At 60.0% G+C, this 27,197-nt stretch overlaps 1 protein-coding gene across 5 annotated transcripts in view; it reads left to right on the top strand.

Annotated features, from left to right (window-relative positions):
• The window catches only part of Hmcn2 (hemicentin 2), a 112,513-nt gene that overhangs the window by 61,503 nt on the left and 23,813 nt on the right, over positions 1–27,197 (top strand). For 4 of the 5 annotated variants that reach the window (XM_063244170.1, XM_063244169.1, XM_063244171.1 and 1 more), the window contains 38 exons: positions 77–190; positions 594–680; positions 1,284–1,475; positions 2,107–2,280; positions 2,374–2,487; positions 2,901–3,043; positions 3,594–3,744; positions 4,537–4,761; positions 5,792–5,905; positions 6,207–6,394; positions 6,759–6,855; positions 7,394–7,555; positions 7,673–7,786; positions 8,564–8,766; positions 9,329–9,410; positions 10,823–10,954; positions 11,473–11,616; positions 11,696–11,855; positions 11,935–12,059; positions 12,437–12,620; positions 14,194–14,291; positions 14,708–14,974; positions 15,506–15,681; positions 16,056–16,137; positions 16,214–16,350; positions 16,820–16,961; positions 17,057–17,201; positions 18,399–18,526; positions 18,996–19,152; positions 20,069–20,190; positions 20,389–20,553; positions 22,702–22,809; positions 22,918–23,052; positions 23,361–23,495; positions 23,816–24,012; positions 24,584–24,797; positions 25,176–25,310; positions 25,946–26,130. In XM_063244170.1, coding sequence (XP_063100240.1) covers positions 77–190; positions 594–680; positions 1,284–1,475; positions 2,107–2,280; positions 2,374–2,487; positions 2,901–3,043; positions 3,594–3,744; positions 4,537–4,761; positions 5,792–5,905; positions 6,207–6,394; positions 6,759–6,855; positions 7,394–7,555; positions 7,673–7,786; positions 8,564–8,766; positions 9,329–9,410; positions 10,823–10,954; positions 11,473–11,616; positions 11,696–11,855; positions 11,935–12,059; positions 12,437–12,620; positions 14,194–14,291; positions 14,708–14,974; positions 15,506–15,681; positions 16,056–16,137; positions 16,214–16,350; positions 16,820–16,961; positions 17,057–17,201; positions 18,399–18,526; positions 18,996–19,152; positions 20,069–20,190; positions 20,389–20,553; positions 22,702–22,809; positions 22,918–23,052; positions 23,361–23,495; positions 23,816–24,012; positions 24,584–24,797; positions 25,176–25,310; positions 25,946–26,130 — 5,633 coding nt within the window. Of the gene's footprint in view, positions 1–76; positions 191–593; positions 681–1,283; positions 1,476–2,106; positions 2,281–2,373; positions 2,488–2,900; positions 3,044–3,593; positions 3,745–4,536; positions 4,762–5,791; positions 5,906–6,206; positions 6,395–6,758; positions 6,856–7,393; positions 7,556–7,672; positions 7,787–8,563; positions 8,767–9,328; positions 9,411–10,822; positions 10,955–11,472; positions 11,617–11,695; positions 11,856–11,934; positions 12,060–12,436; positions 12,621–14,193; positions 14,292–14,707; positions 14,975–15,505; positions 15,682–16,055; positions 16,138–16,213; positions 16,351–16,819; positions 16,962–17,031; positions 17,202–18,398; positions 18,527–18,995; positions 19,153–20,068; positions 20,191–20,388; positions 20,554–22,701; positions 22,810–22,917; positions 23,053–23,360; positions 23,496–23,815; positions 24,013–24,583; positions 24,798–25,175; positions 25,311–25,945; positions 26,131–27,197 lie in introns of all 5 variants that reach the window. The other variant, XM_063244168.1, reaches the window with a different exon arrangement.

Below are 27,197 nucleotides of genomic sequence, written 5' to 3'. Positions count from 1 at the left end.
TTCCCGGGAGCTTGATCCTCGATGGTTCCCACTGGTTAACAGATGGGGAAACTGAGGCCCACACCTTTCATCCCAGGTGGCTGGATGCTGAGGGTGAGCCAGGCTCAGGAGCAGGACCGAGGTCTGTACGCGTGCCTGGCCAGCAACGAAGCTGGGGAGGCATGGAGGAACTTCAGCGTGGAGGTCCTAGGTACGTGGCAGCCCTGCCCCTGTGGGGGCCCCAGAAGCCTTTGCTTCCTGCCCGGAAGCTTCCAGACGCAGGCAGGGAAGGGAAGCAGCCAAGCCTTGCTGCCTCGGCTTTATCCAAAATCTCTGCCCTGAGGCCACTATGGAACTTTCCAGAAGCAGCGGGACCCACACACAGTGGAAAGGGGGACTCTTTTCAAGGACTTGTCTGAGTGGCTCTGAGAGTCCCTCGGCCAGCAGGAATTTTCCACTAAACCCATTGCCCTGTGAAAGCCGGCGCCAGGGTGTGGGGAAACTGAGGCCCAGGGCACTGAACAGGAGCCGGGGGCTCTCGGCTTCCTGCTCGGCAGTTGTGCACCCAAGTGGCTGGCCCTGGTTGGTAGTGAGCACCTCCTCGCTTCTCCTAGTTCCCCCCACTATAGAGAACGAGGGCTTGGAGGAGGTGACCAGGGTGCCCGAGGGACAGACAGCCCAGTTGACTTGCAACACCACAGGTAAGGGCTGTGATGTGCCCCTGAGTGCCTTGGGGCCTCTGTGCCCATGCTTCCCCTCCTCCCTGCTGCCCTGCTGACCGCACATCACAGCCCCCAGCGCCTCCACCCAGGTCTTGGCCAGCGCCCAATGCCAGGGCTTCCTGCCCAGCACTGGCTAATGGGATGTGTCCTGTGACAACTGAGATCCTGAGAGAGCCAGCTCCTTGTCTTCAGAGAGCAGGCTGCCACTGATGCTTGTGGGATGGGGGATGGGCAGACGGATGGACAGATGGATGGACGGATGGTTGGGAAAACAGGGAACAGATACATGGATAGATAGATAGTAGCCCGGATAGATGAATGGCCAGGTAAGTGGGTGGGAGGATGGATGGATGGTGGATGGAAAGTAGGTGGGCAGATTGGTGGGTGGACAGAAGCCCGAGTGGATGAGAGGACAGAAGGAGGAACTTGCCGCTCCATCCTGCCTGTCTGGACCAAGCCGACTCCAGCCCCAGCAAGCAAGAGGCAGGCAAAGCCCAGGAGAGGGGCCCTGCTGTCACTTCTGTCTCCACGTCCCCTGTCCTGGCTGCGAGCAGCCCCTGACCTCTGGTCTGTCTGCCTCAGGCCACCCTCAGCCCATCATCACCTGGTTCAAAGACGGCCGGCCCCTGGGTGGTGGAGATGCCCACCACACCTCCCCAGATGGAGCCCACCTGTGGGTCCCCCAGGCCAACCTGTCCCATGCCGGCCACTACTCCTGCATTGCCAGCAACGTCGTGGGGGAGAAGACCAAGCACTTCCAGCTCAGCGTGCTGGGTGAGCCGGGCATGCCAGCCTGGGCTGGCGGAGTGACCGCTCCTTAGTGATAGAATTGGCGGCTGCATCCAGGTGCTTGCTTGGTTAGATCTTCATGAGGAGCCTGAGCTCTAAGGCCTAGTGTGGTGATGGTGACATGGTTCACATCCAGAGTGTCTGTCCCCGAGGGCAATGTGCCACCTGCTGTGTGCGGGGAGACACAGTGGCTCGGTGACATCTGCTTCTAAAAATGCTGGGAGTGACAGGTTGAGCCCAGGCAGCGCTGTCAGAGGAAACTTCCAGACCAGTCCGAGCAGGGCCATGCCGCCCCGCAGTGAACAGGCCCCCAGCTCAGGGAGGAGTGCAGACCTGCAGCAAACAGGACTGAGGAGGCCTGCCTCGGTCGGTAGATGTGCTGGGTGTTGAGAAGCCATTAGAGAACCTGAGGTGGAGGTTACCATCTTACTCTCGTGCCCTGATCACAGTGGGAAGGTTGGGTCCTGGGCGGCCAGCCCTGAATTCAAGTTCAGCTGTACCAGTCGGTGTCAGGCACACAGCGGCAGCTTGGGGCTAAGCACCTGGGTTCTGGGCTGTCTCAGGCCTTGGTCGGAGCTGGGGATCTGTGCCTAGAGTGCCCTCCTGCCCGCCACAGTGCTGCCCACCATCCTGGGGGCGACTGAGGATGGTGCCGGCGAGGAGGTGACCGTGACCATCAACAACCCCATCTCTCTGATCTGCGAGGCGCTGGCCTTCCCTGCCCCCAACATCACCTGGATGAAGGACGGGGTCCCTTTTGAGGCTTCCAGGAACATCCAGATGCTCCCAGGTGACGTCCTCTTGGGCATGGGTGACACGGGGGACACACATCACGTTGGCTCCACCAGAGCTCACAGCAGCTGTGACACTGGTCCCCGTGTAGGCACCCGAGGGCTGCAGATCCTGAATGCCCAGAAGGAGGACGCGGGCCAGTACACCTGTGTGGTCACCAATGAGCTGGGGGAGGCCACCAAGAGCTACCACGTGGAAGTGCTCAGTGAGTTGGGCACGTGGGCACAGGCCCTGTGGGACACCCTGGGTGTCTTCCAGGTTCCTCTGATGCCACTGGGCAGCTGCAGACGCTCTGGCATTCACCACCGAAGCCCTGAGGCTGCCAAGAGCTGCAGTGGTGTTAGGACTCGGCCCTCTGGGTCCCGGCTTCTCCAAGCCTGGCTTTCTTCTGCAGCCAGGGGATCCTCAGCTGGAGGCCTGGACCCCAGGAAGGGCCTCCAGAGCTCACCCCAGGAGCCCCCTGCCTCAGGCCTGCCCTGTCTGCAGCCATCACAGACAAATACATGCCTCATCTCCTACGTGGATACCCCGTCCCTCCACTCTGGGGAGCCAGACCCTCACTTCTGGGGCTGTCTCCAGGATCCGGGGACCCCTCAGACCCTCTGTGATTTTTTTCAGTCCCCCCTTCCATCTCCAAAGACGACCCTGCGGGGGACCTGGGGGTGAAGGAGGTGAAGACGAAGGTCAACAGCACCCTGAGTCTGGAGTGCGAGTGCTGGGGCTCCCCCCCGCCCGCCATTAGCTGGTACAAGGATGGACAGGTGCGCCCGGGGGACCCAGCGGATGGGCACCTGGCCTCTCCCCTCAGTGTCTGCCCGAAACCTTCCAGAAGAGGCAGGACCCACAGCTGGCCTGGGCCCCACCCTGTCTTTATGCTGTTACAGCCCTCACCCCTTTTATGTTCCGTTTATTTTGTTGTGGAACAAGTTCTCATTAAGTAGCTAAATTTCCCAGGCAGGGCTTGAAGTTAAGGCCCTCCTGCCTTGGCCTCCCAGACTGCCGGGGTTACAGGCTGGCACCACTGTACCCAGCAAAGCATTATCTTTTCATCCAGCTTTTTACAGGGGACCGTGCTCGCCAAATGTCACCATCTCTATGCTGTCATGTCCAGCCTTTAGGCTGCAGGGATTTGCTTTGACAAAGTCAAGGTGTTCGGTGACTTTATACTGTGGTTTTGTTTCGTTACCGGGAATCGAACTCACGGCCTTGTGCTTGCCAGGCAGATGCCGTGACGCTGAGCTGCACCCCCGTGTTTTTTAAAACGTGAGCACAAATCTCGGTGCCTCTGCCCATTTCTGACTGTCTCCCCAGCCCGTGACACCTGGCCAGCGTCTGCGCATCATGGGCGAGGGCCGCCTGCTCCAGATCCAGCCCACACAGGTCTCGGACTCGGGGCGGTACCTGTGCGTGGCCACCAACGTGGCCGGGGAAGATGACCAGGACTTCACCGTGCTCATCCAAGGTGCGTGTGCCCAGGGAGGCCGGCAGGGGGTGCTTGAGAGCCGAGCCACGGCGGGGCCCAAGCCGGGGTTTCCCCACGCTCAGCAGGGCAGGGTAGAGGAGGCTCAGGGACAGGGCTGTTCCTCCCCCCACCCCATCCCCAGGTCACAGGATTCAGCCCGGAATGGGCGCGTTTGAGCAGAACCCCTCGCTCTAAGCCCTGCTGGTTTTATCTGGAAGCTTGGGGAGGGTGGGTGGAGGCGCCTGCCTGTGTGCTGGGGGTGTGTGGGGGTCTCTGCGTCTCCCCTGCACCCTGGCTAATGTTGGCTTTGTCCCCAACAGAGGTGAAAGAAGTGGGGAGGGGCACAGGAAGTAGGCGCCCATGGCCAAGCCAGGTTGTGCTGAGGGGCACCGTCTCTGGTGCCTCCACGCAGGGCCCTTGGCCCTGGCTTTATCCTTGACGGGCTGCAGGACCTAAGGCTGTCATTGTCCTCTCCTAGGTGATCAAAGCAGGTGGCTTTGGGCCCCTTCCAGCTCTAGCAGCTGTCCTGTCCTCTGAAAGGCCATGTGTCCCCAGCTTTCGGCCCTGGCAGATTCCTCTGACTTACAAGGAGGCTTTGGCTCCTGTCAGAAATTTTATCCTGTAGGAAACTTATCCCAGCCCTGGCACATAGTAGCTGTTCAATAAGCACACAGGGTGTGGATGTGACAATTCCTTGACCAGAACAAATGGCTCCCGCACTGGTCAGGTGTCTGTGGGGGCAGAGCTCGTGCCCTGACTGTGTCTCCTCACAGCGCTGTCCCCTCTGCCCAGTCCCCCCCATGTTCCAGAGGGTGGGCCATCCCAGCGCTGCCTTTGAGTCCCTGTCCCGGGAGGAGGAGGCCCGGGGTGAGGTGACGGAATACCGAGAGGTGGTGGAGAACAACCCGGCCTACCTGTACTGCGACACCAATGCTGTCCCGCCGCCAGAGCTCACCTGGTACAGGGAGGGGCGGCCCCTGTCCACCTCTGCCGACCACAGGGCCTCCGTGTTGCAAGGTAGGCTGGGCGCTGAGTACTGCTGCCTGGTGACTGCGGGTAATTTTGCAGTCCAAGGCCCCAAACGGAGGGCTCCCGGCTCTCCTGGACCAGGCGCCGGCTGATGCTGGTAGTACCGAATCTCTGAGCGGCCCATGTGGTCCGTGTGATTTCTGGCTTAGCACTTAGCACGGGTCCTGCCAGGTTGGTACCCAATAAGTAGAGTCACACTGAGCTTGGTGCTTTGGCCCTCGAAAAAAAAAGAGGTGACCCCCTGTTGGCTGCCGTTAGCAGTTCCGGAAGGGACCTCTCCCCCTGCCCGTGACGTCTGACCTGCTCTCAGGAGACTCAGCCAGGGGTAGATCCATAGCATGGACCCTGACAGTGGGTCCAGCTCAGCTGCCAATCAAAGCCAGACGCTGGCTACTTGTCCTGCCCTCTACCGGGCCAGTGGCACTGACCTTTCACTCCATCACCAACCCCTACCCTGGCCATGCAGCCCTAATCCTGGCCATGGTCACCAGCTGACCTGAGTTCCAACCCTGACCGGTTCTAAACTCAAACTTCAGCAGAGCCCAACCCAGGCTCTGCCCCTTGTTCCCGGCCACTGTCCCCTGGCCCTACACATGAACCCCTGGTTTGGCCCTGGTCAAGCCACCCACAGCCTGGGCCTGAGCACATGGCGACCCTAACCCAACATCAGCTAAAGGCCAGAGCCAGTGCCTGCTTGATGCCAGGGTCTGTTCCTGCCGGGCTCCGGGTCCCAGAAGGTCCGGAGTGATAATCTTCTGGTGGCCACAGGCCCACGAGCCTCTTTGGACATCGGAGTTTGTACCTACCACTGTCCCGCTGGCCCCTGGGGAAGCCTCAGTTTCTCCATCTGTAAGATTGGGTAGCAGAGGCCCCGTGCCTGGCACGCAGTGAGCCAGCAGCCGCACGGGACTTCTTTTCACCTGCAAGTTGTGGAAGGCAGGCTGAGGCGCCCTGTACCACAGATGAGGCAGGAGGGTGACTTTCCTACTCCAAGCTCAGGCCTCTGTCCTGCATGCAGGTGGCCGGGTCCTGCAGCTGCCCCTGGTGCGGGCAGAGGATGCTGGGAGGTATTCGTGCAAAGCCTCCAACGAGGTGGGCGAGGACTGGCTACACTATGACCTACTGGTGCTGAGTGAGTGGCCCTGGCCTGGGGACACAGGGAGCCTGGGAACCTCCAAGGAGCCCAGCTGGGGGGTTCAGCCCCACCTGACCCTGAGCCTCCCAGGGGGGCTCCACATCGGGCAGAACTGGGTCACTTTCCAGGTGTGTGAGCTTCCTGGCTGTGTGACCGCAAGCAAACCACAGCCCTCTCCATGCCGTAGAGTCCTCAGTGACCGCCAGCCCTGGGGGAGGGGGGGCGGCGAGACAGGGTGTGGAGCCCCAGTCAATGCCTGGCATCCTGTGCTGCTCCTCACCTCCTGTCCCCAATCCAGCCCCGCCTGTGATCCTGGGTGACACCGAGGAGCTGGTGGAGGAGGTGACTGTCAATGCCAGCAGCACTGTTAGCCTCCAGTGCCCGGCCCTGGGCAACCCGGCACCTACCTTGTCCTGGCTGCAGAATGGGCTGCCTTTCTCCCCGAGCCCGAGGCTGCAGGTGCTGGAGGACGGGCGAGTCTTGCAGGTGAGGACGGTGCTACTCGGGCTGCAAGGGCCCCATGAGCTCAGAGGCCACCAGCAAAGGGGGCGCATGCCTACCGCAGATGGGCCTGGTGGGCCCAGAGCCACTGTGGGCAGCTGGTGGCCTCAGACAGAGCCTGGCCACGCGTAGGCCCCACTCCACCACCAGTGTCTATACAACGGACTGTAGGCAACCCTGGGGACCAGCACAGCCCCCAGCAGTCCTCCTCAAGCCCAGCCCCGTGACACCCCCAGGGGCTCGCAAAGCCCTGGTGGGGGCCCTCTCAGGGCTCCACTTGGCTCCCTGGGAGCACCCGGGGTCACTTGCCAGCGTGGGGGAGAGGGACAGTGTCGGGGCGACTCCCCAGGTGTCCACGGCAGAAGTGGCTGACGCTGCCAGTTACATGTGTGTGGCGGAGAACCTGGCGGGCTCTGTGGAGAAACTGTTCACCCTGCGGGTCCAAGGTGAGCCGGCCAAGGGGGTCCCTCCTCCGTGAGGGGGTTTCAGGACTCGAGGTTTGGGGATCCCAGCCTGGCCCCAGCAGCATCAGGGGACAGAGAGCGTTTGCGGGGCACCCTGATCACTACTGGGTGAACCCCTGATGCTTGGAAGCCGATGGGGGCAGTCATTGAGCCCTTACTGTGTGTGTGACACGGCTGAGTGCTTTCCCGGGGGCTTCTTCCCACGGAGACACTCAGAGAGCAGGCCCAGGTTGGGGAGCGCCTCGGCACCCCATGGCCTCCGGAATGGGAGGGGGCGGTGCTGAGCCCTCACTGTCAGGGGCCCTGATGGCTGTTTGGGCTCTGGGCTGACGGCTATGCAGCCTTGGAAGTGTGGCTGCCCTCTCTTATCCCCAGCCCCGTGTGCTCACGGGTAGGAGCCCTCCCCTGGGCTGTTGCAGAGGTCTTCGCCCTCGGGGTCTCCCCCCTGGCTGCCCACCCCTGCCAGCCTCAGTCTCACGTCTCTCTTCATCCCCGTGGCTGTGTGTGTGGTGGGGGGCAGTGCCCCCGCGGATCACGGGCCAGAACCTGGAGCGGGTCAGCGCCGTCCTCAACAGCAGCGTCTCCCTCCCCTGCGAAGCCCTGGCTCACCCGAGCCCCGAGGTCACTTGGTACAAGGACGATGAGGCCCTGGCCCTGGGGGAAGAGGTTTTCCTCCTGCCTGGTGGGTAAACCGAGCCTTGTGGGGAGCCGCAGCTGCTTCTCAGAACGGGGACAGGGTGGGGGGCCGGGGGATCTTGGCTGGGGGGCTGGGGCTGGCGTGAGGCTTGGCTCCCCACAGGCACCCACACGCTACAGCTGCCCCGTGTGCAGCCCTCGGACTCCGGGACCTACCTGTGCGAGGCCCTCAATGCGGCCGGCCGTGACCAGAAGGCTGTGCAGCTCAGTGTGCTGGGTGCGTCCCATCCCCACCCGTGGTGCCCGCCTCTCCCTTGGGCAGCAGAGCCAGTCAGGGGAGGGGACAACCCCTGGCGCCAGGGAAAGTCAGGTGCTACTAGCTGTCCCATGGCAAAGGCTGTCCTCTCAGGAGCTGGGAACAGCTCTGTGACCACAGGGAGTCCTCATCCCTCTTTGAGCCCTAGCTTTCCGGTCTGTGAAGTCAGTGGTCAGCCCGGTGTGTGGCTCATGGGAGCCTGGGAGGAGGGGGAACAGCAAGATGAACCCCGAGATCTGGGCCCAGGAAGGGACCCTTCCTTGCCAAGCTCATGTGGTCATGGATTCTCACTGCAGAGATCGTGATGGCCCTTGGTCTTTGGGGTCCTCTTAGGGGAAAGCTGGCCCCCAGTGTCACCAGCTGGGGGCTGGGGTTCACGCAGCCTCTCTGCAGCCCTGGGCTGGTTCATACCATGCCAGGCCCTGGAGTCTCAGAGTAGGAGACAGAGTGGGGGGCAGTGGGGAGAGCTCCCGAGGAGAGCTTCACCCAGCTGGAGGTGGACCCTCACAGGAGGGAGCCCAGGAGGGCTGTGAGCAGCAACCTGGAGGAGGCTGAGGCCCAGAGAGGGCATGAGGTTGCCCCAACCGCCCAGCACACCCTGCCATGCTGGCCTGGCCTTTTCTCCAGGGTCAGGTTTACCTTGTGACCCCTAGGGCTCCATAGAACTTGCCCATGGGAGGACTTAGGAGGACCCAGGAGGCCTTGGTGAGTCACTGGGCTGTCGTCTTGTGTCCCCAGTGCCCCCCACCTTTAGGCAGGCTCCCGACAGCCACCAGGAGGTGATCTTTGTCCGTGCCGGGGACAAGGCCATCCTGAACTGTGAGACGGACTCATTCCCAGAGCCGGTCGTGACCTGGTACAAGGACCAGCAGCCCCTGGCCCCGGGGCCGTGGGCCCAGGCTCCGCAGGACGCTCAGCGGCTGGAGATCCTGGCGTCCCAGGTGGGCAGCATGGGTGGAAGGGCAGAGGCCTGGCGCTGGGGTGTTGGGTGTGAGACCTGCAGATGGATACCCAGGAAGGACGTGGGCCCTGAGAGTTAATGTCCAGCCAATGCTCGCACTGACCTGCCCCACTCTCTGCCTCAGTTTCCCAGACCTGGTTTGCTCCAGCTCCTCCTTGCTGGGCCCTGTGGCTCCTGGGCATCTGCCCCATCTTCCTTCCACTCTGGTGTGGCCCACACACGCTTAGGTGTTCCTTGTGCGAAGGCTCGCCTTGGTCTAGAAACTCCCCTGGGCACTGTCTCCTGGCCCAGCTCCAACACAGAGAGAGGGGCTTGGCCCGGGGGAGAGGGCTCTTGGAGGTCCTGTGTACTCACTTGCCAGGACCCTCCTGTTTCTTGGGGCTCTTAAGAAAAGACAGAAAGTCCCAGCTCACTTTAGCTCCCTGGGCAGAACCAGATTTGGGGAGTCCCTGCCCTGAAGACTTCTCAACCTGGATATATACATCGGGGAGCCTTCTCCCCAGGTCCATGTACCCCATCACTATGTGCTTTTCCTGCTTCAGGTGTGGGACAAAGGTTCATACAGCTGTAAAGTTAGCAACGCCGCCGGGGAGGCCACTCGGACCTTTGTCCTCACTGTCCAGGGTAAGATATGCCCAGCCTGGCTGACCCACCCATGACCTCCTGCCCGGCAGCACATAGGCTACTAGGAAGTGGTGGTGCCGCAGGTTATGGACTCGAGATCTGGAAATTCAAAGAGCAGGGTTCATTAGGGCTCTGCCCAAGACCTGCTTTGTGGGGCAACTTTGTGCCCTGGGCCTTGGGTTCATCACCAGTCAAGTTTGGCCCAGAGCAGGGCCGGCTGGCTGGGTACCCCAGAGGCAGCAGATGTGCTGAGAGAGCTGGGCACCTGGTGCTGGGGTTAAGCCTGAGACACCAGGCACTTGTTGCTCTGGGCCATGCCACCTTTGTCATGAGCCCTTAGGGTACCATGCCATCAGCCCAAGGATGGAACATGGATGGCTGGCATTGGGCTGGACATATACCTCCAGCTGGGGTGGAGAGGAGCCTGACTCATCAGTGTGGGGAGTTGGCCCGGTTTTCTGGGGTCAGATATGTGTCAGCTAGTGTATAGATCTAGCTGTGTAACAAAGAGTCCCCAAAGTACAATGGATTCACTAGGAGAGAAGTTTCCTCTCAGGCCAAAGCCTGGAGGTGAGTGTTAGCGCTGGTGGGGTCCCCAGCTCCATGTGGTAGCTTGGGAGAACCCACCCAGGTTCCTTCCATCTTGTTGCTCCTCCATCTCCAAAGGGCTTATCCTTCTTCCTGTGGCTGAAGTCTGGACACGCTGCAGCCTGTCCCCAACCACAGGACGCAGAAAGGAGCACAAGTGTATCTGTCTGTCCCACTTGTGTTCTGTGAATAAGAGCTCAGGCATCTGGCCACTGTGCTACACAGGAGTCTGGGAAATTTAGTTTTTCCTTGCATGACCAGGTGCTCAGTTAAAACTCGGGTGTCTGTGATGGGAAAACAGGTCAGGGGCACCCCATCCACCAGCAGCCTCCCAGTCAGGGAGCAGTAGATGTTTGCCATCCTGAGCCACACTGGATATAGTCTTGGAAATGGCCAGTACCAGGCATGGGGCCCTAGGTGCACAACTCCCTCCATGAGAAAGCAGAAGGTAAAGATCTCTGATCCTGGAGGGCAAAGATGTTTCACCCAGCCAACTACTCTCCTGGTACGGTCTGCTTGGGTGTATGACTTCATCCTGGCTGAGAGAAGAGCTGCAGGATCTATTAGTGATGTCTGTCCTGACACAGGCTAAGGATTGCTGGTGCATGAGCCATTCATTTACCATCCTTAGATTAAGCAGACCCATTCAGGGCTCTGCTTTGTAGATGCTCATTGCAGCTGCATTTGTGAATAAAGCAATCATTCCCATCAGTGGCAGAGCATAGAATGTGAACTCCTGGCTCCAGGGAAGGGCCTGCTGACCTGCCGGAGATGAAGGGAAGGGGAAGTCTGAGGATTCCAGGAATGTGGTTTCTTTCTCACAGTGCCCCCAATGTTTGAGAACCCCAAGACAGAGACAGTGAGCCAGGTGGCTGGGAGAGCCCTGGTCCTGACCTGTGATGTGTCAGGGGTCCCTGCGCCCACTGTGACTTGGTTGAAGGACAGAATGCCTGTGGGTGAGTATGACGTGTCCTTCTTAACACTTGAGTGCAAAATGTTCTTTTAGTCAAGACCATGATAAAGAAGACAGAATTTGTTAACACTCCCATCAGACTGAGAAGGCAGGTTCCGGTGGAGGCCCCGCCCCTCCCGGAGACCCCGCCCCATTCATCTTTTGATTCTGTTTCTTGGAACCCAGACTTCAAGGACCGCCCCCTTCCCTCCTCCCTCCCTGCTCCCAGGAGACAGCTGACTGGTTCAAGACCAGTGTAGGGGAAAAGAAGGGGCCCATTCGCCATGACCAGGGCCTTGATGGGGGGAGAGGGGTGGAGCCTGAGCTTGAGGCCCAGACCCTCCAGGGCATGGATCCCTCGGGAAGAAGTGTCCCCAGTGGAAAGAAATCGGGGACCACTGTAAAGAACAGAGCAGTCAGAGACTGAAAGTGATGTAAGAGTAGGCTCCATCCCTCCAGGCCTCAGTTTCCCTGAGTAGAAGCAAGGGATGAGGAGCTCAGAGGCCCCCCCCCATCCCCCAGAGAGCAGCGTGGTGCATGGCGTGGTCTCCCGGGGCGGCCGCCTGCAGCTGAGCCGCCTGCAGCCCACCCAGGCCGGCACCTACACGTGCGTGGCCGAGAACGCCCAGGCCGAGGCCCGCAAGGACTTCGTGGTGGCCGTGCTGGGTAGGTCCGTGTCCCGGCCCCTCCTAGAGTTCCACCCCGTGGCTGCCCCCCGAGCCACCTCACCACACTCCTGCCGCAGAGGCTCCCCGGATCCGGAGCTCGGACGCCCCGCAGGAGCACAGCGTGCTGCAGGGCCAGGAGGTGCGGTTAGACTGCGAAGTCCAGGGGCAGCCGCCGCCCGACGTGGCCTGGCTGAAGGACGGCGCCCCGCTGCAGCAGGACGTGGGTCCCCACCTGCGGTAAGACCAGCTGTGCCCGCCCCAGGCAACCAGCTGCCGCCTGCCGCGGTCCCAGCCCTCCACAGCGCCTCCCTCGCAGGTTCTTCCTGGACAGCAGCTCCCTGGTGCTCAAGGGCCTGAGAGCCTCGGACTCCGGCGCCTACACTTGCGTGGCCCGCAACACAGCGGGGGAGGATGCCAGACTGCACACGGTCACCGTGCTGGGTGAGACGTGGCAGGGGACGGGCATGAGGTCACAGCAGGTTGGCCAACGAGGGGTCTCTGTGGGCACCAAGAGGTGCTGAGCAAGCAGAGAAGGATGCAGGAGACCTGGGTTCAAATCCCAGCCTCAGCCTGGTGGGGGCGTCCCAGGGCTCTGGACTCAGTCCTCAGACGCTAGGTATCACCTGGCCAGGATGCTGCAGGGATCAGGGTGCAGGGGATGAGAAGGAATGGGGTGTCCCTTAGGTGGGTGACAAGTCTCTAGGAGCCCCTGACTGTGATGGCTGTAGGTGGCACAGCCCAGGGCTAGGTGCTGCCTCCTGCTGGCCCTTGGAGGAGCCCTCTCCCTGCCACCTCTCTTTTGCTCTCTGCCACCCCAGTCCCCCCCACCATCGAGCAGGAGGCAGGTGGCACAGGGATTCTGCTGAGCAGGCCTGGGGAACTGGTGACCATGGCGTGCCCAGTCCGGGGCTCCCCACCCATCCACGTGAGCTGGCTCAAGGACGGACTGCCACTGCCCCTATCTCAACGCACCCAACTGCATGGCTCAGGCCGCACCCTCAGGTAGGGGAGAGGCCGTCTGGAAAAACATAAATACACAGAGGCTCGTGGTGGGGAGAGCGAGAAGACTCCGGGAGCCACAAAAACTGAACTCAGCTGGCCGGGTGCAGGAAATCAGGGAGGGCTTCCTGGAAGAAAGTGCCACAGAGAGTGCTTACTGTTTCAGGCCTGGGATGGGGAGCAATAGATGCAAAGGCGAGGGTGTGCTTTGAAGAAGAAAGCAGAGAGAGAGATGGGGAGGCAGTGTTTATTTCAGAGCAAGCAGGAGTAGGTGCTTGGCTCAGGGGGCATTTTCGTGAGATGGGAGGAAGTGGGGTGGTGAGTGTGTTTCATGGAGAAGAGCATCTGGGCAGAGGAAGCAGCAGGTGCAGGGGTGGACAGGAGAGGACAGGGCTGTACTATGTGGGGCCCAGAAGGACTAGGGTTTTCCTAAGAGCTAAGAAACCTGGGGGGGGGGGGTTTCAGTGCAGAGAGCTTGTGGTGTGGCTCATGATACTTTTTGGTTTTTGTTGTGGTGAAAACATACAACATAATGTTCTCATCTTGACCAGGCCTAAGTGCTTTAGCATTAAGCACGTTGGTAGCCAGGAGGAGGCTGAAGCCAATTTGAGCCCAGCCTGGGCCACTCATTTTTACTCAGGTCTCGTCTCAAAATAAGAAATAAAGAGTTGGGGGTGTAGCTTGGTGTGAATGCCCAGGACTGGATAAACCCCAGCACCAAGTAAATCAAAAGCAGTCGAGGCAAAGGGAGGTGTTTAGACAAACGAGAAGGCTGCATCTGTGGCTTTGAGGCAAATGTCTGCGCTCACAAAGATTCCCAACCAAGGTGACGCAGGTCTGAGGTTGTTGTTATGGGGCACACGACCCCAAAGAGTGTTTTGGGGCACACTGGTGGTCCTGGCGGTCTTTTGTGCAGCCACACAGAGGGCCCCACCCCTGCCCAGCCCTGGCTGTGTCCGGGTCCCTCTGTGGTGGGACTTGACCAGAGGGGCTCCATGCGGACTCTGGTGGCTTGGGCCGTGGAGAGGCTCTGGGACATCCAGGGGTGGCCATGTGGACGGTGTTGGAAGCCAGGACGGGCTGTGGAGTGGACCGTGCCCCTGCTGCGGGGTTAGGACAGGTCTAGGGGCTGGGGAAGGGATGCAGCAGGGCCGGTGACAAGGAGAGCCAGGCCCAGGAGTGAGTGACAGTTTCAGCATCATGGCTGTCACTGGAGCAGCTCGGACGGGACGTGGGGGCAAAGGAGCTTCAAAAGGAAGTGGGGGACAGTGGGTGGGACAGGGACAGAGAAGTGGTCCACAGGGAGGACAAGCAAGCTCTCCCTGTCCCGATGATGGGGGTCCCGGACACTGGGCTCCGCAGCAGGGTGGTTGGAGGGCTGGGGCTCGGCCAGGTCACCAGGTGGGGTAGGGGGAGCAGAGGGCAGAGGGTGGGCTCTGCTCTGCACTCCTGTCCCCACTTTGAGAGAAGGCAGAAAGAGCAGGGGTGGCTGGGACGCTTCTGTGCAGCCTGCACCCCTCTTCCCCGTCTCCGTCTCTTCTTCTCCTCCCTGCCCTGTCCTGGGGTCGGCGCTCAGGATTTCCCAGGTGCAGCTGGCGGACGCGGGCACCTTCACCTGTGTGGCTGTGAGCCTGGCCGGTGTGGCCAGCAGGAACTTCACTCTGCAGGTGCTGGGTATGGAGCCGGGGATGCAGGAGGGCGCTTGGGCCTTGGTAGGGAGAAGGAGGACCCTCGGGCCACCAGCCTGTCTGGGTGGAGCTGAGGGCAGCCCTTGGGGTGCCCTGAGCAGAGCATGCTCAGCGGTTCAGTCTTTGATTCCTTCAGCTGCTTGGCCACTTGTCTCACTGGTAGTCCTTGCTGCCAGGGCCTCACCAGGGTGCCAGGGCCTCACCAGGTGCCAGGATACAGGAGTGAGCAGGGTGCTTGTCACCCAGGACAGGGGCAGGGGCTCCCTGGCCTTGGGGACCCCAGGGAGGTTCCTGGCCCAGGTGAGAAGGAACTCTCCAGGAGCAGGGTGTCTGGCAGGTAAAAAGAGCCCATGCCAAGGTCCTGGGGTGAACTGGTTCTTCCCATACCCTTGTTCCCCACAGTGCCTCCCATCCTGGAGCCAGCGGACTTCCAGGGCGAGGTGGTGGTGGCCCCTGGCTCCTCTGTGGTCCTGCCATGTGAGGCCCAGGGGAGCCCCCTGCCCCTCCTGTCCTGGATGAAGGACGGGGAACCCTTGTTGCCCCAAAGCCTTGAGCAGGGGCCTGGCCTGCAGCTAGAGAGAGTGGGAGCCGGTGACTCGGGGACCTACTCCTGCGTGGCCACCAGCGAGGCCGGAGAGGCCATGCGACACTTCCGGCTGACTGTCATGGGTGCGTTGGGTCCTCAGGGTGGCTGCAGGGACCCAGCCTGAGTGGACAGAGGAAGTATACAGGAGGCAGGGGAGGCTTGGGGTGACCGCCTGGGGCTGGACAGAACGGCCCAAGGGCTCGGTGGAAACCTTCACCATGTCAGGCTGCACTGGGCGCGTGACTGCCATTTAGAGCCCCCATTCCGTGCCTTGCTGATTCATTCTTGTGTTTGCAGTGCTGGCGGTGGAGCCCGGAGCCTTTGCACTGAGCTTTGTTCTAGACCCTTTGTTATTTATTTTGAGACAGGGTCCTGCTAAGTTTCCAGGGCTGGGCTTAACCTTGCAGTCTCCTGCCTCAGCCTCCCAGCATGCTGGGATGTAGAGCCCAAGGGATTGTCCCCAGCAGAAGGGGCCCTGGCTCTGATGTTTCCATTTGTCTGTGCCTGGGTAGAGGGGGAAAAGGGGAAGAGGGGGCCCCATCTCCAAGCTCGGCTGTCCCGTCGTGGGCAGGGAGAGGAGCCCTGGGCTGCAGCTGACCAAGGCCATCCTGCAGACCCGCCCCACATCCAGGACTCGGGGCAGCCTGTGGAGCGGTTATTGGTGGCCGGTGCCCACATGGAGCTCCTGTGTGACGCCAGGGGCGTCCCCCAACCTAACATCACCTGGCATAAGGACGGGCAGGCCCTGCGTGGGCAAGCTGGCCGCGTGTTCCGTGTGGAGGGCGTGCAGGTGCTGGGATGGGGCTGGGACTGGGGGTGGAGGGGGAGGAGAGGGGCCGCTGCAGCTTCCTTGGGGCTGGGGCAGCTGCCGAGCTTTCTCCAGCTCTTCCTCTTGCGGGGTGTGAGGGTGTACACATGGCCCCCTAGTCCTGCTCCCCAGTACCAGACCCATGGTTGGTACCAAAACTGGAGAACTCCCCATCCAGCCAAGGAGGGCCGGTGCATCCAGGGGGCCTTCCCAGAAGAGGCTGGCCTTGCACCAGCCCTGGAGCAAAGTGAAGAAGTCCAGAGAGAGGCCTGGCTGGCTGGGAGGTGGAGAGGCAGCCTTGGTAGGCCCGGGGGAATCCAGATCGGAGCCCCCTGCTCATCCTGCTCTGTCCCCAGGTGGGTGACGCAGGGCTGTACACCTGCCTGGCTGAGAGCCCTGCAGGCGAAGCTGAGAAGAGTTTCCGGGTTAGAGTTCAAGGTAGAGGGTGTGTGGAGGTGGAGGCAGGATGGGGCCTCAGGACAGGGCTCCCTCTCATGTGCTCTTGTGCCCCCAGCCCCTCCAAATGTGGTTGGGCCCCAGGGTCCCCGCTCTGTGGTCGGCCTGGCCCCAGGGCAGCTGGTCCTGGAGTGCCCCGTGGAGGCAGAGCCAGCGCCCGAGATCGAGTGGCACCGAGATGGGGTCCTGCTGCAGGTGGGTGCCAGGCTGGGGACTCGAGCGCTGACTTTGGGGGACCCCAGGCCCTGGTTGGGTGGATCCTGGGCACTGAGCCTGCTCTGAGCAGTACTTGGCCTACCCGCTGTGTGGAGTCGTCCACCCCCATAATTCCTGTCTCCTTGGAGCTGGGGGACACTGAGGCCAGGCAGGGAGTCACATGGAGTGGCTGTGACCTGAGGCTGTAGCTGAGGCTCTCTCTGTTTGTCGTGAATGTGGCTCCTTTACAGCTGGATTCAAGGGTTGTGCGCCTGGCCTGGAACTTTGGATTGGGGTACCCATTCCTCTGAAAACGTCTGGTTCCTGTGCAGAGCTCAGGGATGCCATGGGGCAAAGCTGTGGCACCCAAATGGGTGGAGACCCTGTGATACCTCCCACACTTCCAGGGTTCCCATGCTCATGGTGCTGACATGTGTGTGTGGGGGTCTCTTTACCCTGGCCTCTGCAGGTGGACACACACACCCAGCTCCCGGAGCATGGCAGATTCCTGCAGTTGCAGGCCCTGAGCACGGCCGACAGCGGCCACTACAGCTGCACAGCCCGCAACCAGGCGGGCAGCACCAGCGTGGCCTTCCACGTGGAGATCCACAGTGAGTGAGCCCACCCCGCCTGCCTGCCTGCCCACCCACACAGAAGCCCCACTGAACCACAGGCCACCAGCCCTGTCCTTCTGTCCTCCCCACAGTGGTGCCCACCATCCAGCCAGGACCGCACGCCGTGAACGCCTCTGTGAACCAGATAGCCCTGCTGCCCTGCCGGGCCAGTGGTGAGCCCCCTCCTGTTGTGAGCTGGCGGAAGGATGGGGCTCCACTGGATCCGGAGAGCCCCAGGTGGGTGCTGGTGGGACAGGTGTTGGAGAGCTCTGTGGACAGCAGACAGGGACACCCAGGGCAGATGGAGCGGAAATGTGAGTTTGTCGTCTATATATGAGTGACCCTTAGAGGACAAGGCCCAGCAAGCCAGTGGTTAGTGGCCTTAGGACCCCAGTAGCCAGTGAGCTGCTGCTAATCTGTGTATGAGATGCGATCAAAAAGTGTGCTAAACCAAAGATCCTGGAAGTCTGTCACAGTAGAAGGCTGTTTCATGAGTCTGCCTCAGAGTCCTCCAGCTCCCTGGTCCCATCATTCTCCGTGCTTTCGGCAGCAGCTCTGGAGTGCTCTCTCCTGAGGGTCTGGCAGGTTCGAAGTCCTGAATCCACTCAAAGCCCTTTCCTTTCGTGGTCATTTTCACTTGGGGAGGAGTCGGAAGCCTCACAGTACCAGACCCAGTGACTAAGGTGACTGAGGACAGAGCGTCGTGTGTTTATGAGCTGTCTTTGCATTGCATGGCACTCGGCAGCAGCTTTCACCATATTTTTGATCACACCTTCTAAAGACACTCAGCAAAGTAGACTCCAGAACCGCTTCAGAAAGTGGTGGGGCAGGGGCGGTGCCTCGGACCTAGCTCAGTGGCACAGCGCCTGCCTGGGAAGCTGAGGCCCTGGGTTCCATTCCTGGTACCAAAAGGAAAAAAAGGAAGTGGCTGGGGATGGTGAGACAAGTGCGTTGGGGGGGGGGGCGTGTATTCTGAGGGGAATTCATGACATTGTGTCTTTCCTTGTAATGAATATTTTTTATTTCAACACTGTATTTTAATCACCCCTTATATGAGCTTTCTCTCTTTTCCTCTCCTTTCCTCCCATCCCTCCCTCTTCTTGCTCCTTCTCTCCTCCTTCTCCTTCTTTCTTCTCCCCTTCGAGCATGACAGATGCTGCCCCAACAGCCCCAAGCCCCCCAAATCTCAGCCCCTAGCTCACTCTGTGAATACCAAGACCAGGTTCCCAGAGTAGAGAATGTCATTGGCTCAAACTGAGTGATGTATCCTTCTGTGGTCCAATCAGCTGTGTTGGGGGTGGGACCACACCGTGCAGCACAGCGCCGGGGGAGGGCAGCTTCCCTGGAATTGGCACCTCTTGTGGGGAGCCAGGTCCAGCCGGTTTCAGTCCCCTCTGCTTGTTGGTCTCCATGGCAACCCCACCCCGCTTCCAGGCTAGAGGTTCTGCCTGATGGGTCTCTGAGGATCCAGCCTGTCCTCACCCAGGACGCCGGCCACTACGTCTGCCTGGCATCCAACTCTGCTGGCTCCGATCGGCAGGGCCGCGACCTGCAGGTCTTCGGTAGGTGGACCCTGCATCAGCCAGCCCCTTTGGGGGACCGGTCCTGCTTAGTTTCTAGGTTACCCCGGCAGTCAGGAGCCAAGCGCAATGGTCTTCAGGGTTTCTGACCATGAAACCTGTTAGTAAAAAGTTTGAATCGACGCACTCAAAGGATATGTATTTGTGTGCATGCTTAACACACACACACACACACACACCACTACCCTGTACACTGAGTGTATAGTGCGCTCAGCAAGTCAAACAGGAGACACTCTCTAAGAACATTCTCTTTCCAGCCCTTCCCCTGAGACAGGGCTGCCGAGCAGCCCAGCTCTATGGGGGCTGATACCATGATCAGAGTGGAGGAGAGGCCGGACCTGCAGCTTGTGGGGCCCTAAGACCTCGTCCTGCTCTGTAGGATTAGTTAGGCTCCTCCCCCGGAAGCCTCAGACAGCCCTTTCTTCCCTGACTCCTGCTGCTGTATCCCCAGAACCTCCAGCCATCTCCCCCGGCCCCTCCAACCTTACCCTCACCGCGCCCAGCCCAGCCGTGCTGCCCTGCGAGGCCAGTGGCTCCCCCAAACCCCTGGTGGCCTGGTGGAAAGATGGACAGAAGCTGGACTTCCACACGCAGCAGGGTGCCTACCGGTATGAGCTGGTCCTCCTGCGGGACACCTGAGCCATGGGTGGGGAGGGTGCCCACCGCCCAGAGAGGCCCAGGCAGGAAACCTGGTGGGGACCAAGCCCTGGGGACCAGGAGGTCACGACTTCAAGGCAGCAGGGATGGCCAGGCAGGGACTGGGTGCTTTACACATCCTTGGCCGAACAGGAGAGCACAGGAGTGTTAGGGTCCCTGCAATCAGACATGAAGAACATCGTGGAAGGGGCGGAGTGGTGCCTCCTTGGTGGAGCATTGCCCAGTATGCGTGAGGCTTGGGGTTCCATCCCAGCACCCCAAAACATAGCCACGGAGGTGTGTGCTGACTGGGCCCAGCCCTGTGTCTGTCCAGGAGCCTCTGCCTCCCTGCATAGCTAATTGTTCAGTGGCCATGGCCCGGCACCTGACGCTCTGACGTCTGGGGAATTAGTGGGCTCATCATGGTCATCCTGGGACCCAAAGCGGGCGCTCAGCACAGCAGGCTTTTGGACTGGGGCTCCTAGAGTGGTCCTGCAGAAGTTAGGAGAAAAGCTACTGCACCAAACGTACAGAGTTACAGAGAAACAAGGGAGGGAATCAGAGCCATGCAAACCCAACGGCCCAAACTCATGGGGTAGAAACTTCTGGGAGGTGTTTTTTGGGGAGGGAGAGTTTGAGACAGGATCTTGCTGTGCTATGCAGTCCAGGCAGACCTTCAACTCACAGTGACCTCCCTGCCTTAGCCTCCTGAGGGCTGGGATGACAGGCGTTGGCTTCCCTGCCTGGCTGGAAGACACGTCAGAGGCAGGACTGGGCGCCGATGTGGGAGGGAAGTTGTTGGGTGGGACCCACATCCAGATATGGCTGAAGCCATTGCAGGACAGCCATGCTGGCTCACCCAAGCCATCTGTCTGTCTGTCCATCCAGTCTCCTGCCCTCCAACGCCCTGCTGCTTATGGCCCCCAGCGCCCAGGACTCAGCTCAGTTTGAGTGCGTGGTGAGCAATGAGGTGGGCCAGGCCCGCAAGCTCTACCAGGTGACCGTGCATGGTGAGTGAGGGCTGGCATGGGCCCCTCCTCCTCCAGGAAGCCTCCCTGGATTCCGATCCCGTCCCACTCACAGAATAAGGCATCAGCGCAGTTCCCGGTGACGGGAACATGCAGGAAAAGTGGCACTAGTGTCACCCCCACCTCACAGCCCAGCTCCCCTGCACCTCACCAGGACTTAGGCCCTGTCCTTGGTTACAGAGCCTCCGACCATCGCCGATGACCAGACAGCCTTCACTGTGACCAGGATGGCACCCGTGGTCCTCACCTGCCACAGCACGGGGGTGCCGGTCCCCACTGTGTCTTGGAGCAAGGCGGGCGCCCAGCTAGGGGCCCGGGGGAGTGGCTACCGAGTCTCATCGTCCGGTGAGTGGTAGAGAGGACGGATGGAGGGATCAGCCTGGCTCTGCTGACCCCTTACTCTTTGAGGGCAGAGAAGCTGCTGCCCTCCCCGAGACTCAGTTTCCCCTTTGGGCACTGCCGTGTTGAGGCCCAGTAGGGGCTGGGGGCCTGAGGTTCAGGGCAGTGCCATGCTCTTTCCTGGCAAGGGGAGAGAATTTGCTGCCCCCAGCTTCTTCATAAAGTTTATTTTATCCCATGAGATCAGCTGCTGTTTATTCTGAAATTATGCTCTTAATTTCTTGATGTTGAAAGTTCCTTTCTTTGATAAAATTGAGGTGATGGTAGTTTTTATTTTGTTCAATACTTGGAATTGAACCAAGGTTTTTCACAGTAAGCTACATCCCCAGGGCTTTTTTATTCTTTTATTCTGGGACAGGGTCCTGTTAAATTGCTAAATTGTGGGGTGCATGCTTGTAATCCCAGAACTTGGGAGGCTGAGGCAGGAGGGTTGTTGGGAGTTTGAGGCCAGCCTAGGCTACAAAGTGAGTTCAAGGCCAGCCTGAACTGCATAGTGAGACCCTGCCTCAAAAAGATGCAAAAAAAGCCTCAGAAAGCCCCCCCCCCCAAAAAAAATTGCTAAGTTGCCCAGGCTGTGTTTGAATTTGCAATCCTCCAGCCTCAGTCTCCCAGAGTGCTGGGATTACAGGCACGCATCACCACATCTGGCTATGTGGTGACTTTCAGAAAGCCTCTGCTTGTCAAAATGAAAGTCTAGCAACCTTTTGGGGATTCCCCGAATTAAATTTATTTGTTGGTTGGCAGGGAAATCCTGAGCTGGGAATCTTGGATTAGATCTGAGGTTTTCAGACTATCTGAGGCAATAGAACACCTCCTTCTGGCCAGCAGTTACAGTGGAGCTGAGTAGGAAACACTTAGAAGCTCCAGATCCAGCAGGGCAGGGCCGTGGGTGATCTGAGGCCAGCAGGCTTGGCTCCCCCACCACCCGGGGATCTAGAGACTCCCTTACCTGTCTGGGGCAGGGCCTGTGGTCTGAGGAGATGGCAGGGGTGGCCACTGTGCACCAGGGTGAAGGGAAGGAGGATCAAAGAGGGATCCCGGGAGGCTTCCTAGAGGAGGCTGCTTTTTAAACATGGTGAAAAAACCAAAGTGGAGGAGGGCTCTGGGCCTGGGCAGAGTGATGGCCGGTCCTGGAGTGTCACAGCCGGCGTGCTAGAGACCAAGTCATCTGACTTGTCACTGTACCAAACGTGATCAAAATATACATAGTAGCCGGGGCATGGGGGTGCACACCTATAATCCCAGCACTCGGGAGGCTGAGGCAGGAGGATCGTTGGGAGTTCAAGACCAGCCTGAGCTCAAGGCCAGCCTGCACTGCAGAGTGAGACCCTGTCTCACAAAGCAAAAAAAAAAAAAAAAAAGTGTGTGTTTAAATTTAAAATATGTGTCACAGTAAACGATGCACTACCAGAAAGCCCCTCAGACTCTTCCCTCTCACCTCAAACACACTTTTCCCACCATTTTTGCCACTTTCTGAAGCAGTCCTGGAAGTGCCCCTTCCTGAGCGTCTGTGTGTGTTGCTATCAGGAATTTGGTGAAGGGTCCTGCTGAGTGCCACGAGTGCCACCCAGCGGGATGTCAGCTCGGAAAGACAGGATGAGGTGTCCTCCTCCACCTCACTCACCAGATCTGGCGCTGTGCGATTTCTGGCTTCTCAAAGTCAAAATGAGCAGGGAAAGGAAAGGTTCTGAGTCCATTCAGGACACAGAGGCAGCCACAGCAGCGGAACTGAAGACCTCAGGAAAGAGCTCTCTGGAGCTGCAGCAGGAAGCGGCCAGGACCAAGGGATCGAGGGGTCAAAGCAAGGGGAGGATTTGTTGGGGGAAGTAGATTCGCGGAAACGCGTCTTTTGCTGAAATACATTTTCCCAAATTTAAACCTGCCCCAGGTTTTTCAGCCATGCCTCACACACATGGGTAGACTGGGGCATGGTTACACTCACATAGGCAGCAGGAGCAGCCTCTGTCCCCCCTGCTGTTTACAAAGATGTAGTGGGGGAAGCGGCCTGCGCCAGGGACAATGGATGGGGTTATGTGGGAGCCTGGCCAGCTCTGCCTCTGGGGACCCTGTCTCCGACCCTGTTGTCACCTACAGGTGCCCTGGAGATCGGGCAGGTCCTCCCCATCCATGCTGGTCGCTACACCTGCACAGCCCGCAATGTCGCCGGAGTGGCCCACAAGCACGTGGTCCTCACCGTGCAGGGTAAGGCTCTGGCCAGGTCCCATCAAATCCCACTCCCCACGAGGCCCTTGGGAGAGGAGACCCGGCTCAGAGGTGTCCCAGGGACCTCTGTTCCCTGTGCTCTCGCAGCCTCCCCTGTGGTGAAGCCACTGCCAAGCGTGGTCCAGGTGGTAGCGGAAGAGGAGGTACTGCTGCCCTGTGAGGCCTCAGGCATCCCCCGGCCCACCGTCACTTGGCAGAAAGAGGGGTTCAGCATCCCTTCAGGTAAGACACAGTAGCCTGCAGGGGGTCCGGGAACCCATCTTCCCAGGAGCCCTCCCTGGCTTTCCTGCCTGCCCCAGAAGCCCCTGCAGGCCTTTGAGAGGCCCACCTGGCCCAGGGACTCAGTCCTCACCCCTGTCACCGCAGCCTGAGATCCCATCTGAGGGTTGAGAGGGTGTTTGGGCTTGGCTGCCGCCAGGCTTGCTGGTCACTTGGTCATTCCATCATTCCACAATCCCTATGAGTCATGTGGTGCCCTTCTTGGGGGCCCCGCTCCCCAACAGCCACTGATTTTCGCCCATCACACCCAGGAGGGCGGAGCCAGGTCCTCCCCAGCGGACAGCTGCGGCTCACCCGCGCCCACCCTGAGGATGCCGGGAACTACTTCTGCATGGCCCAGAACAGCGCGGGCAGCGCCATGGGGAGGACGCGGCTGGTGGTGCAAGGTGGGTTCCGGGAGGGGCCTGAGCTGGATCCAAGGACCGAAGCCTAGGATGCTCTGCCCAGCAGGGTACGTCAGGCACCCGCCCTACCCCAGCGCTGCCCATGTGGCTCCATGAGGAACTAGGGGAACGTTCCTCTCTTGCACTGGGACCGGCTTCAGGCACAAAGCCCACTGCCTCTGGGGACCCTCCCTCTGGTCTCCCTCCCTCCAGCCAGGGACTCTAGCTGGACCGTCCCTCTGGCATTTGGACTCACTGGTAGCAATATCCCGACACTGAGTATGCCAGCCGGTGACTGTCACTCTGCCCCACAATCCCCGCAGTGCCCCCTGTGATCGAGAGCAGCCTCCCTGACCTGTCTGCCACAGAAGGCTCCCACGCCCTCCTGCCCTGTGTAGCCAGGGGCAGCCCCGAGCCTGACATCCACTGGGAGAAGGACGGCCAGCCAGTGAGCGTGTCCGGAGCCCAGGGCAAGTACAGCCTCCAGCCCTCAGGAGAGCTGCTGGTGAAGAACTCTGAGGTGAGGCGGCCACTGGGAGGGTGCATGGTGACCACATTGCGTCCCCAGAGCGCACCAACTGGTTGTTCTTAAGCAAACCTTAATGGTGCTGGGCCCTGGGGCTGGGCGGTGTGGTGCCAGGGCTGTGGGTGGGGCTGCATCTGTGGGTGGGGCTGTGGATAGGATCTTGGCTTTGGCTAGGTCATGAGTATGGGTGTGGCCATGGTGGTGGGCGTGGCTAGGACGTGGGTGTGGCTTACATGTGGGCGAGGCCAGAATTTGGGTAGAATGTGATTTGTGCAGAGTCCTGGATATGGGTACGGCCATGGTGGTGGGCATGGCCAGCGTTGTTTAGGCCATTCCGTCCTGAGATCCCTGTGGTTAGTGTGATGTGGTCAGGGCCCGGATGATGAGAAGCAGCGCTCCTTCCCACAGCAGAGAAGCGCTGGGTGCAGTGGAGAAGCTGGCCTGCCACCAGCTGTGTGACTCTAGCAAGTGTTTTGGTTAGGGCTGCATGCTCCATGGGAACCTACTTGTCAGGGTCTCCAGGGTGGTGGGGTCAGTTCTCAGGCCAACACCCCCTCTCTCGCAGGGCCAGGACGCAGGCACCTACACCTGTACTGCGGAGAATGTGGTGGGCCGGGCCCGGCGGCGTGTGCATCTCACCATCCTGGCACTGCCCATCTTCACCACGCTGCCTGGGGACCGCAGCCTGCGCCTTGGGGACAGGCTGTGGCTGCGCTGTGTGGCCCGAGGCAGCCCAACCCCAAGCCTCAGCTGGACCGTCAACGATCTACCAGTCACAGGTCTGGGCTGCAGGGGGTGGCAGGTGGAGGCTGTGGGGGAGGAAAAGGCTGTCCATGGGCCCCACGTGCTCTGGTAAAAGGCCACAAGAGAGGAAGACTCAGGCCAGAAGAGGGCATGTCCTGGCCCAGAGCTGTGGTGCCCATCGTATGTCCTGCAGCAGCCCCTTGACTGATGACCAAACGCTTCTGCAGCCCAAGCCTCATGGCCTGGGATCCCCCCTTAGTGGATCTGACTTGATCATCCTGCCCCCTAGCGAGAAGGGGTGTTCGCTTTTGTTTTTCACCCTTTCCGAGTGCCCGGGTCCAGTTAGCTCAGGACACGAGGTCTAGGCCCTTGATGTTGGTCAGCATCCTGGGACCTTGCTTTCTCCTCCACAGAAGGTGTGTCCGAGCAGGATGGGGGCAGCACCCTGCAGCGGGCAGCAGTGACCAGGAAGGACAGCGGGACCTATGTGTGCTGGGCTGAGAACAGAGTGGGCCGCGTGCAGGCGGTCAGCTTCGTGCACGTGAAGGGTAGGACAGGACCCTGGATGCCTTCCATCCCGAGACAGCCAGGCAGCCCTGGTGCTTGCTTTCCAAGAGCCTAGGCTCCTGAGGCCGCTCCCTGCAGTGGACAGTGCGGTGCCAAAGAGGGAGGAAGACCCCTGAGGCCTGCTGGCCCCCTGCCCATCCCTTCCAGCCTGGCTCCTGGTAGACTCAGGAAGAGTAGAGCGCAGCCCTGAACACCCAGAGGTGTTTTGGAACCCCACTGCACTTCTGCCTATGACAGAGGGTTCTTGTGCTCTTGTTTTCCTATACTTCCTGCTTCCCAAAGTACCTGGCAGGCATCTGCAGCTAGTGTACTTGATCTGTGAGAGCAAGTACTAAAGACACACGTATCCCTGTGTTCCTGCCTGTGCTCATTTCAGACATCACTAATCAATTGCAGCATGATTCCCCTCCAGTCTCAGATGCTGCTCAGCCTAGTTCCAAGCAGCCACTGTGGTTCTTTGTGACAAGGCCCAGGCCCTGGAATTCGTGTTCCCAGTGCATTGATCACACACAGTCCCTGAAGGCAGAGGCTTGGCAGGACTTTGGCGATGGGTGTGGGAGTCGAACCTCCAGAAACTCTTCCCTGCTGACCCCTCCTTTGATGTTACCCTATGCAGAGGCCCCTGTCCTACAAGGAGAACCCTTCTCCCGGCTGGTGGAGCCTGTGGGGGGCAGCATCCAGCTAGACTGCCTGGTCCGTGGTGACCCAGCTCCCAACATCCACTGGACCAAAGACGGTCTTCCACTGTGGGACAGCCGCCTGCAGATACAGAATGGCTCGCTGACCATCCACAGGACCAAGGCAAGGGGTGCCCCAGGACAGTGCTGTGCTGCTTCTGATGGCTGGGGAGGGGACTTTTTAGTTTGTCACCGCCCATTACAGCCTACAAAACATTTCCTTCCCTGTTCCCCTAACACACTCCCACCATGACCAAGCTGACCTCCTGCCAGTAACTTAGGTTTTCTGAGTGTCAGTCACCCCAACCCCTTCGTGGGGGTCATGACTTTCCCACCTCCTATGAAATAGCAGGGATCAGGTAGCTGACCTGTGCCAGGTGTCCGAGAGTGGCTCTGCATCCCAGAGCATCCTTAGTAGCAATGCCCTGGACAGGGGTCAGTGATGCTTCCCCGCTGGACAGATGCAGAATTCACAATGCCCCATGGGAGAGGGGAGGCACATGCCTTCCCCGGGTCTGGAAACCTCGGGGAGGGGAGTGGAGAGCCCTGGCTCAGCCCCCTTTCTCCTGTGAGGACTGGCCACATGTCTCTGAGCTTTCATGTCTGAGGGTGTCTCAGGCCCTGAGCTCACCATGCAGCTGTCCTGGGTACAGGTGTCAGTGGGGCTGGGAGAGCAGCCACCACCACCATAGCCACCGCGGCCAGTCCCCACCTCACACTTCACAAGCGTCAATCTGCTTAACACCTGCAGCGGTGCTCGTGGAGCCCGGGTGGTGGCACAGGCCTGTGATCCCAGCGCCCGGGGAGGCCGAGGCAGAAGGATCTGCATCCAAGTCCAGCCTGGGCCACTTAGCAATTTAGTGAGATCCTGTTTCATGGGGGAGACTGTCATTCCATATGCAGGTCCTGGGCTCAGTCTTTAGTTCTGAAAGAAACCCTCATGGATCTCATCCTCACTGTTGAGATGGGGAAACTGAGGCTCCAGAGACATATTGCATGGCAGTAATGGTCCCTACCATGAACCAGTAGGTCTGAGACTGTCTCAGGTTGGTCTGGCCTCAGAGTCTGTGTGGCTGCCCATGGTGCAACCTCCTGGATTCACTGGGGCTTGGGCATGGCCTCAGGCTGCCTGCTGCCTTTCCGGGTGAGGCAGGCACTTCTGTGTCTGGACAGACCGATGGCCATGAATGT

This window comes from Cavia porcellus, unplaced genomic scaffold, assembly GCF_034190915.1.
Source record: "Cavia porcellus strain 051 isolate PalLab524CR breed Dunkin Hartley unplaced genomic scaffold, mCavPor4.1 scaffold_49, whole genome shotgun sequence".
NCBI lineage: Eukaryota > Metazoa > Chordata > Mammalia > Rodentia > Caviidae > Cavia > Cavia porcellus.
The sequence above is the reverse complement of the archived record's forward strand: the minus strand, read 5'-3'. Positions and strand labels throughout refer to the sequence as shown.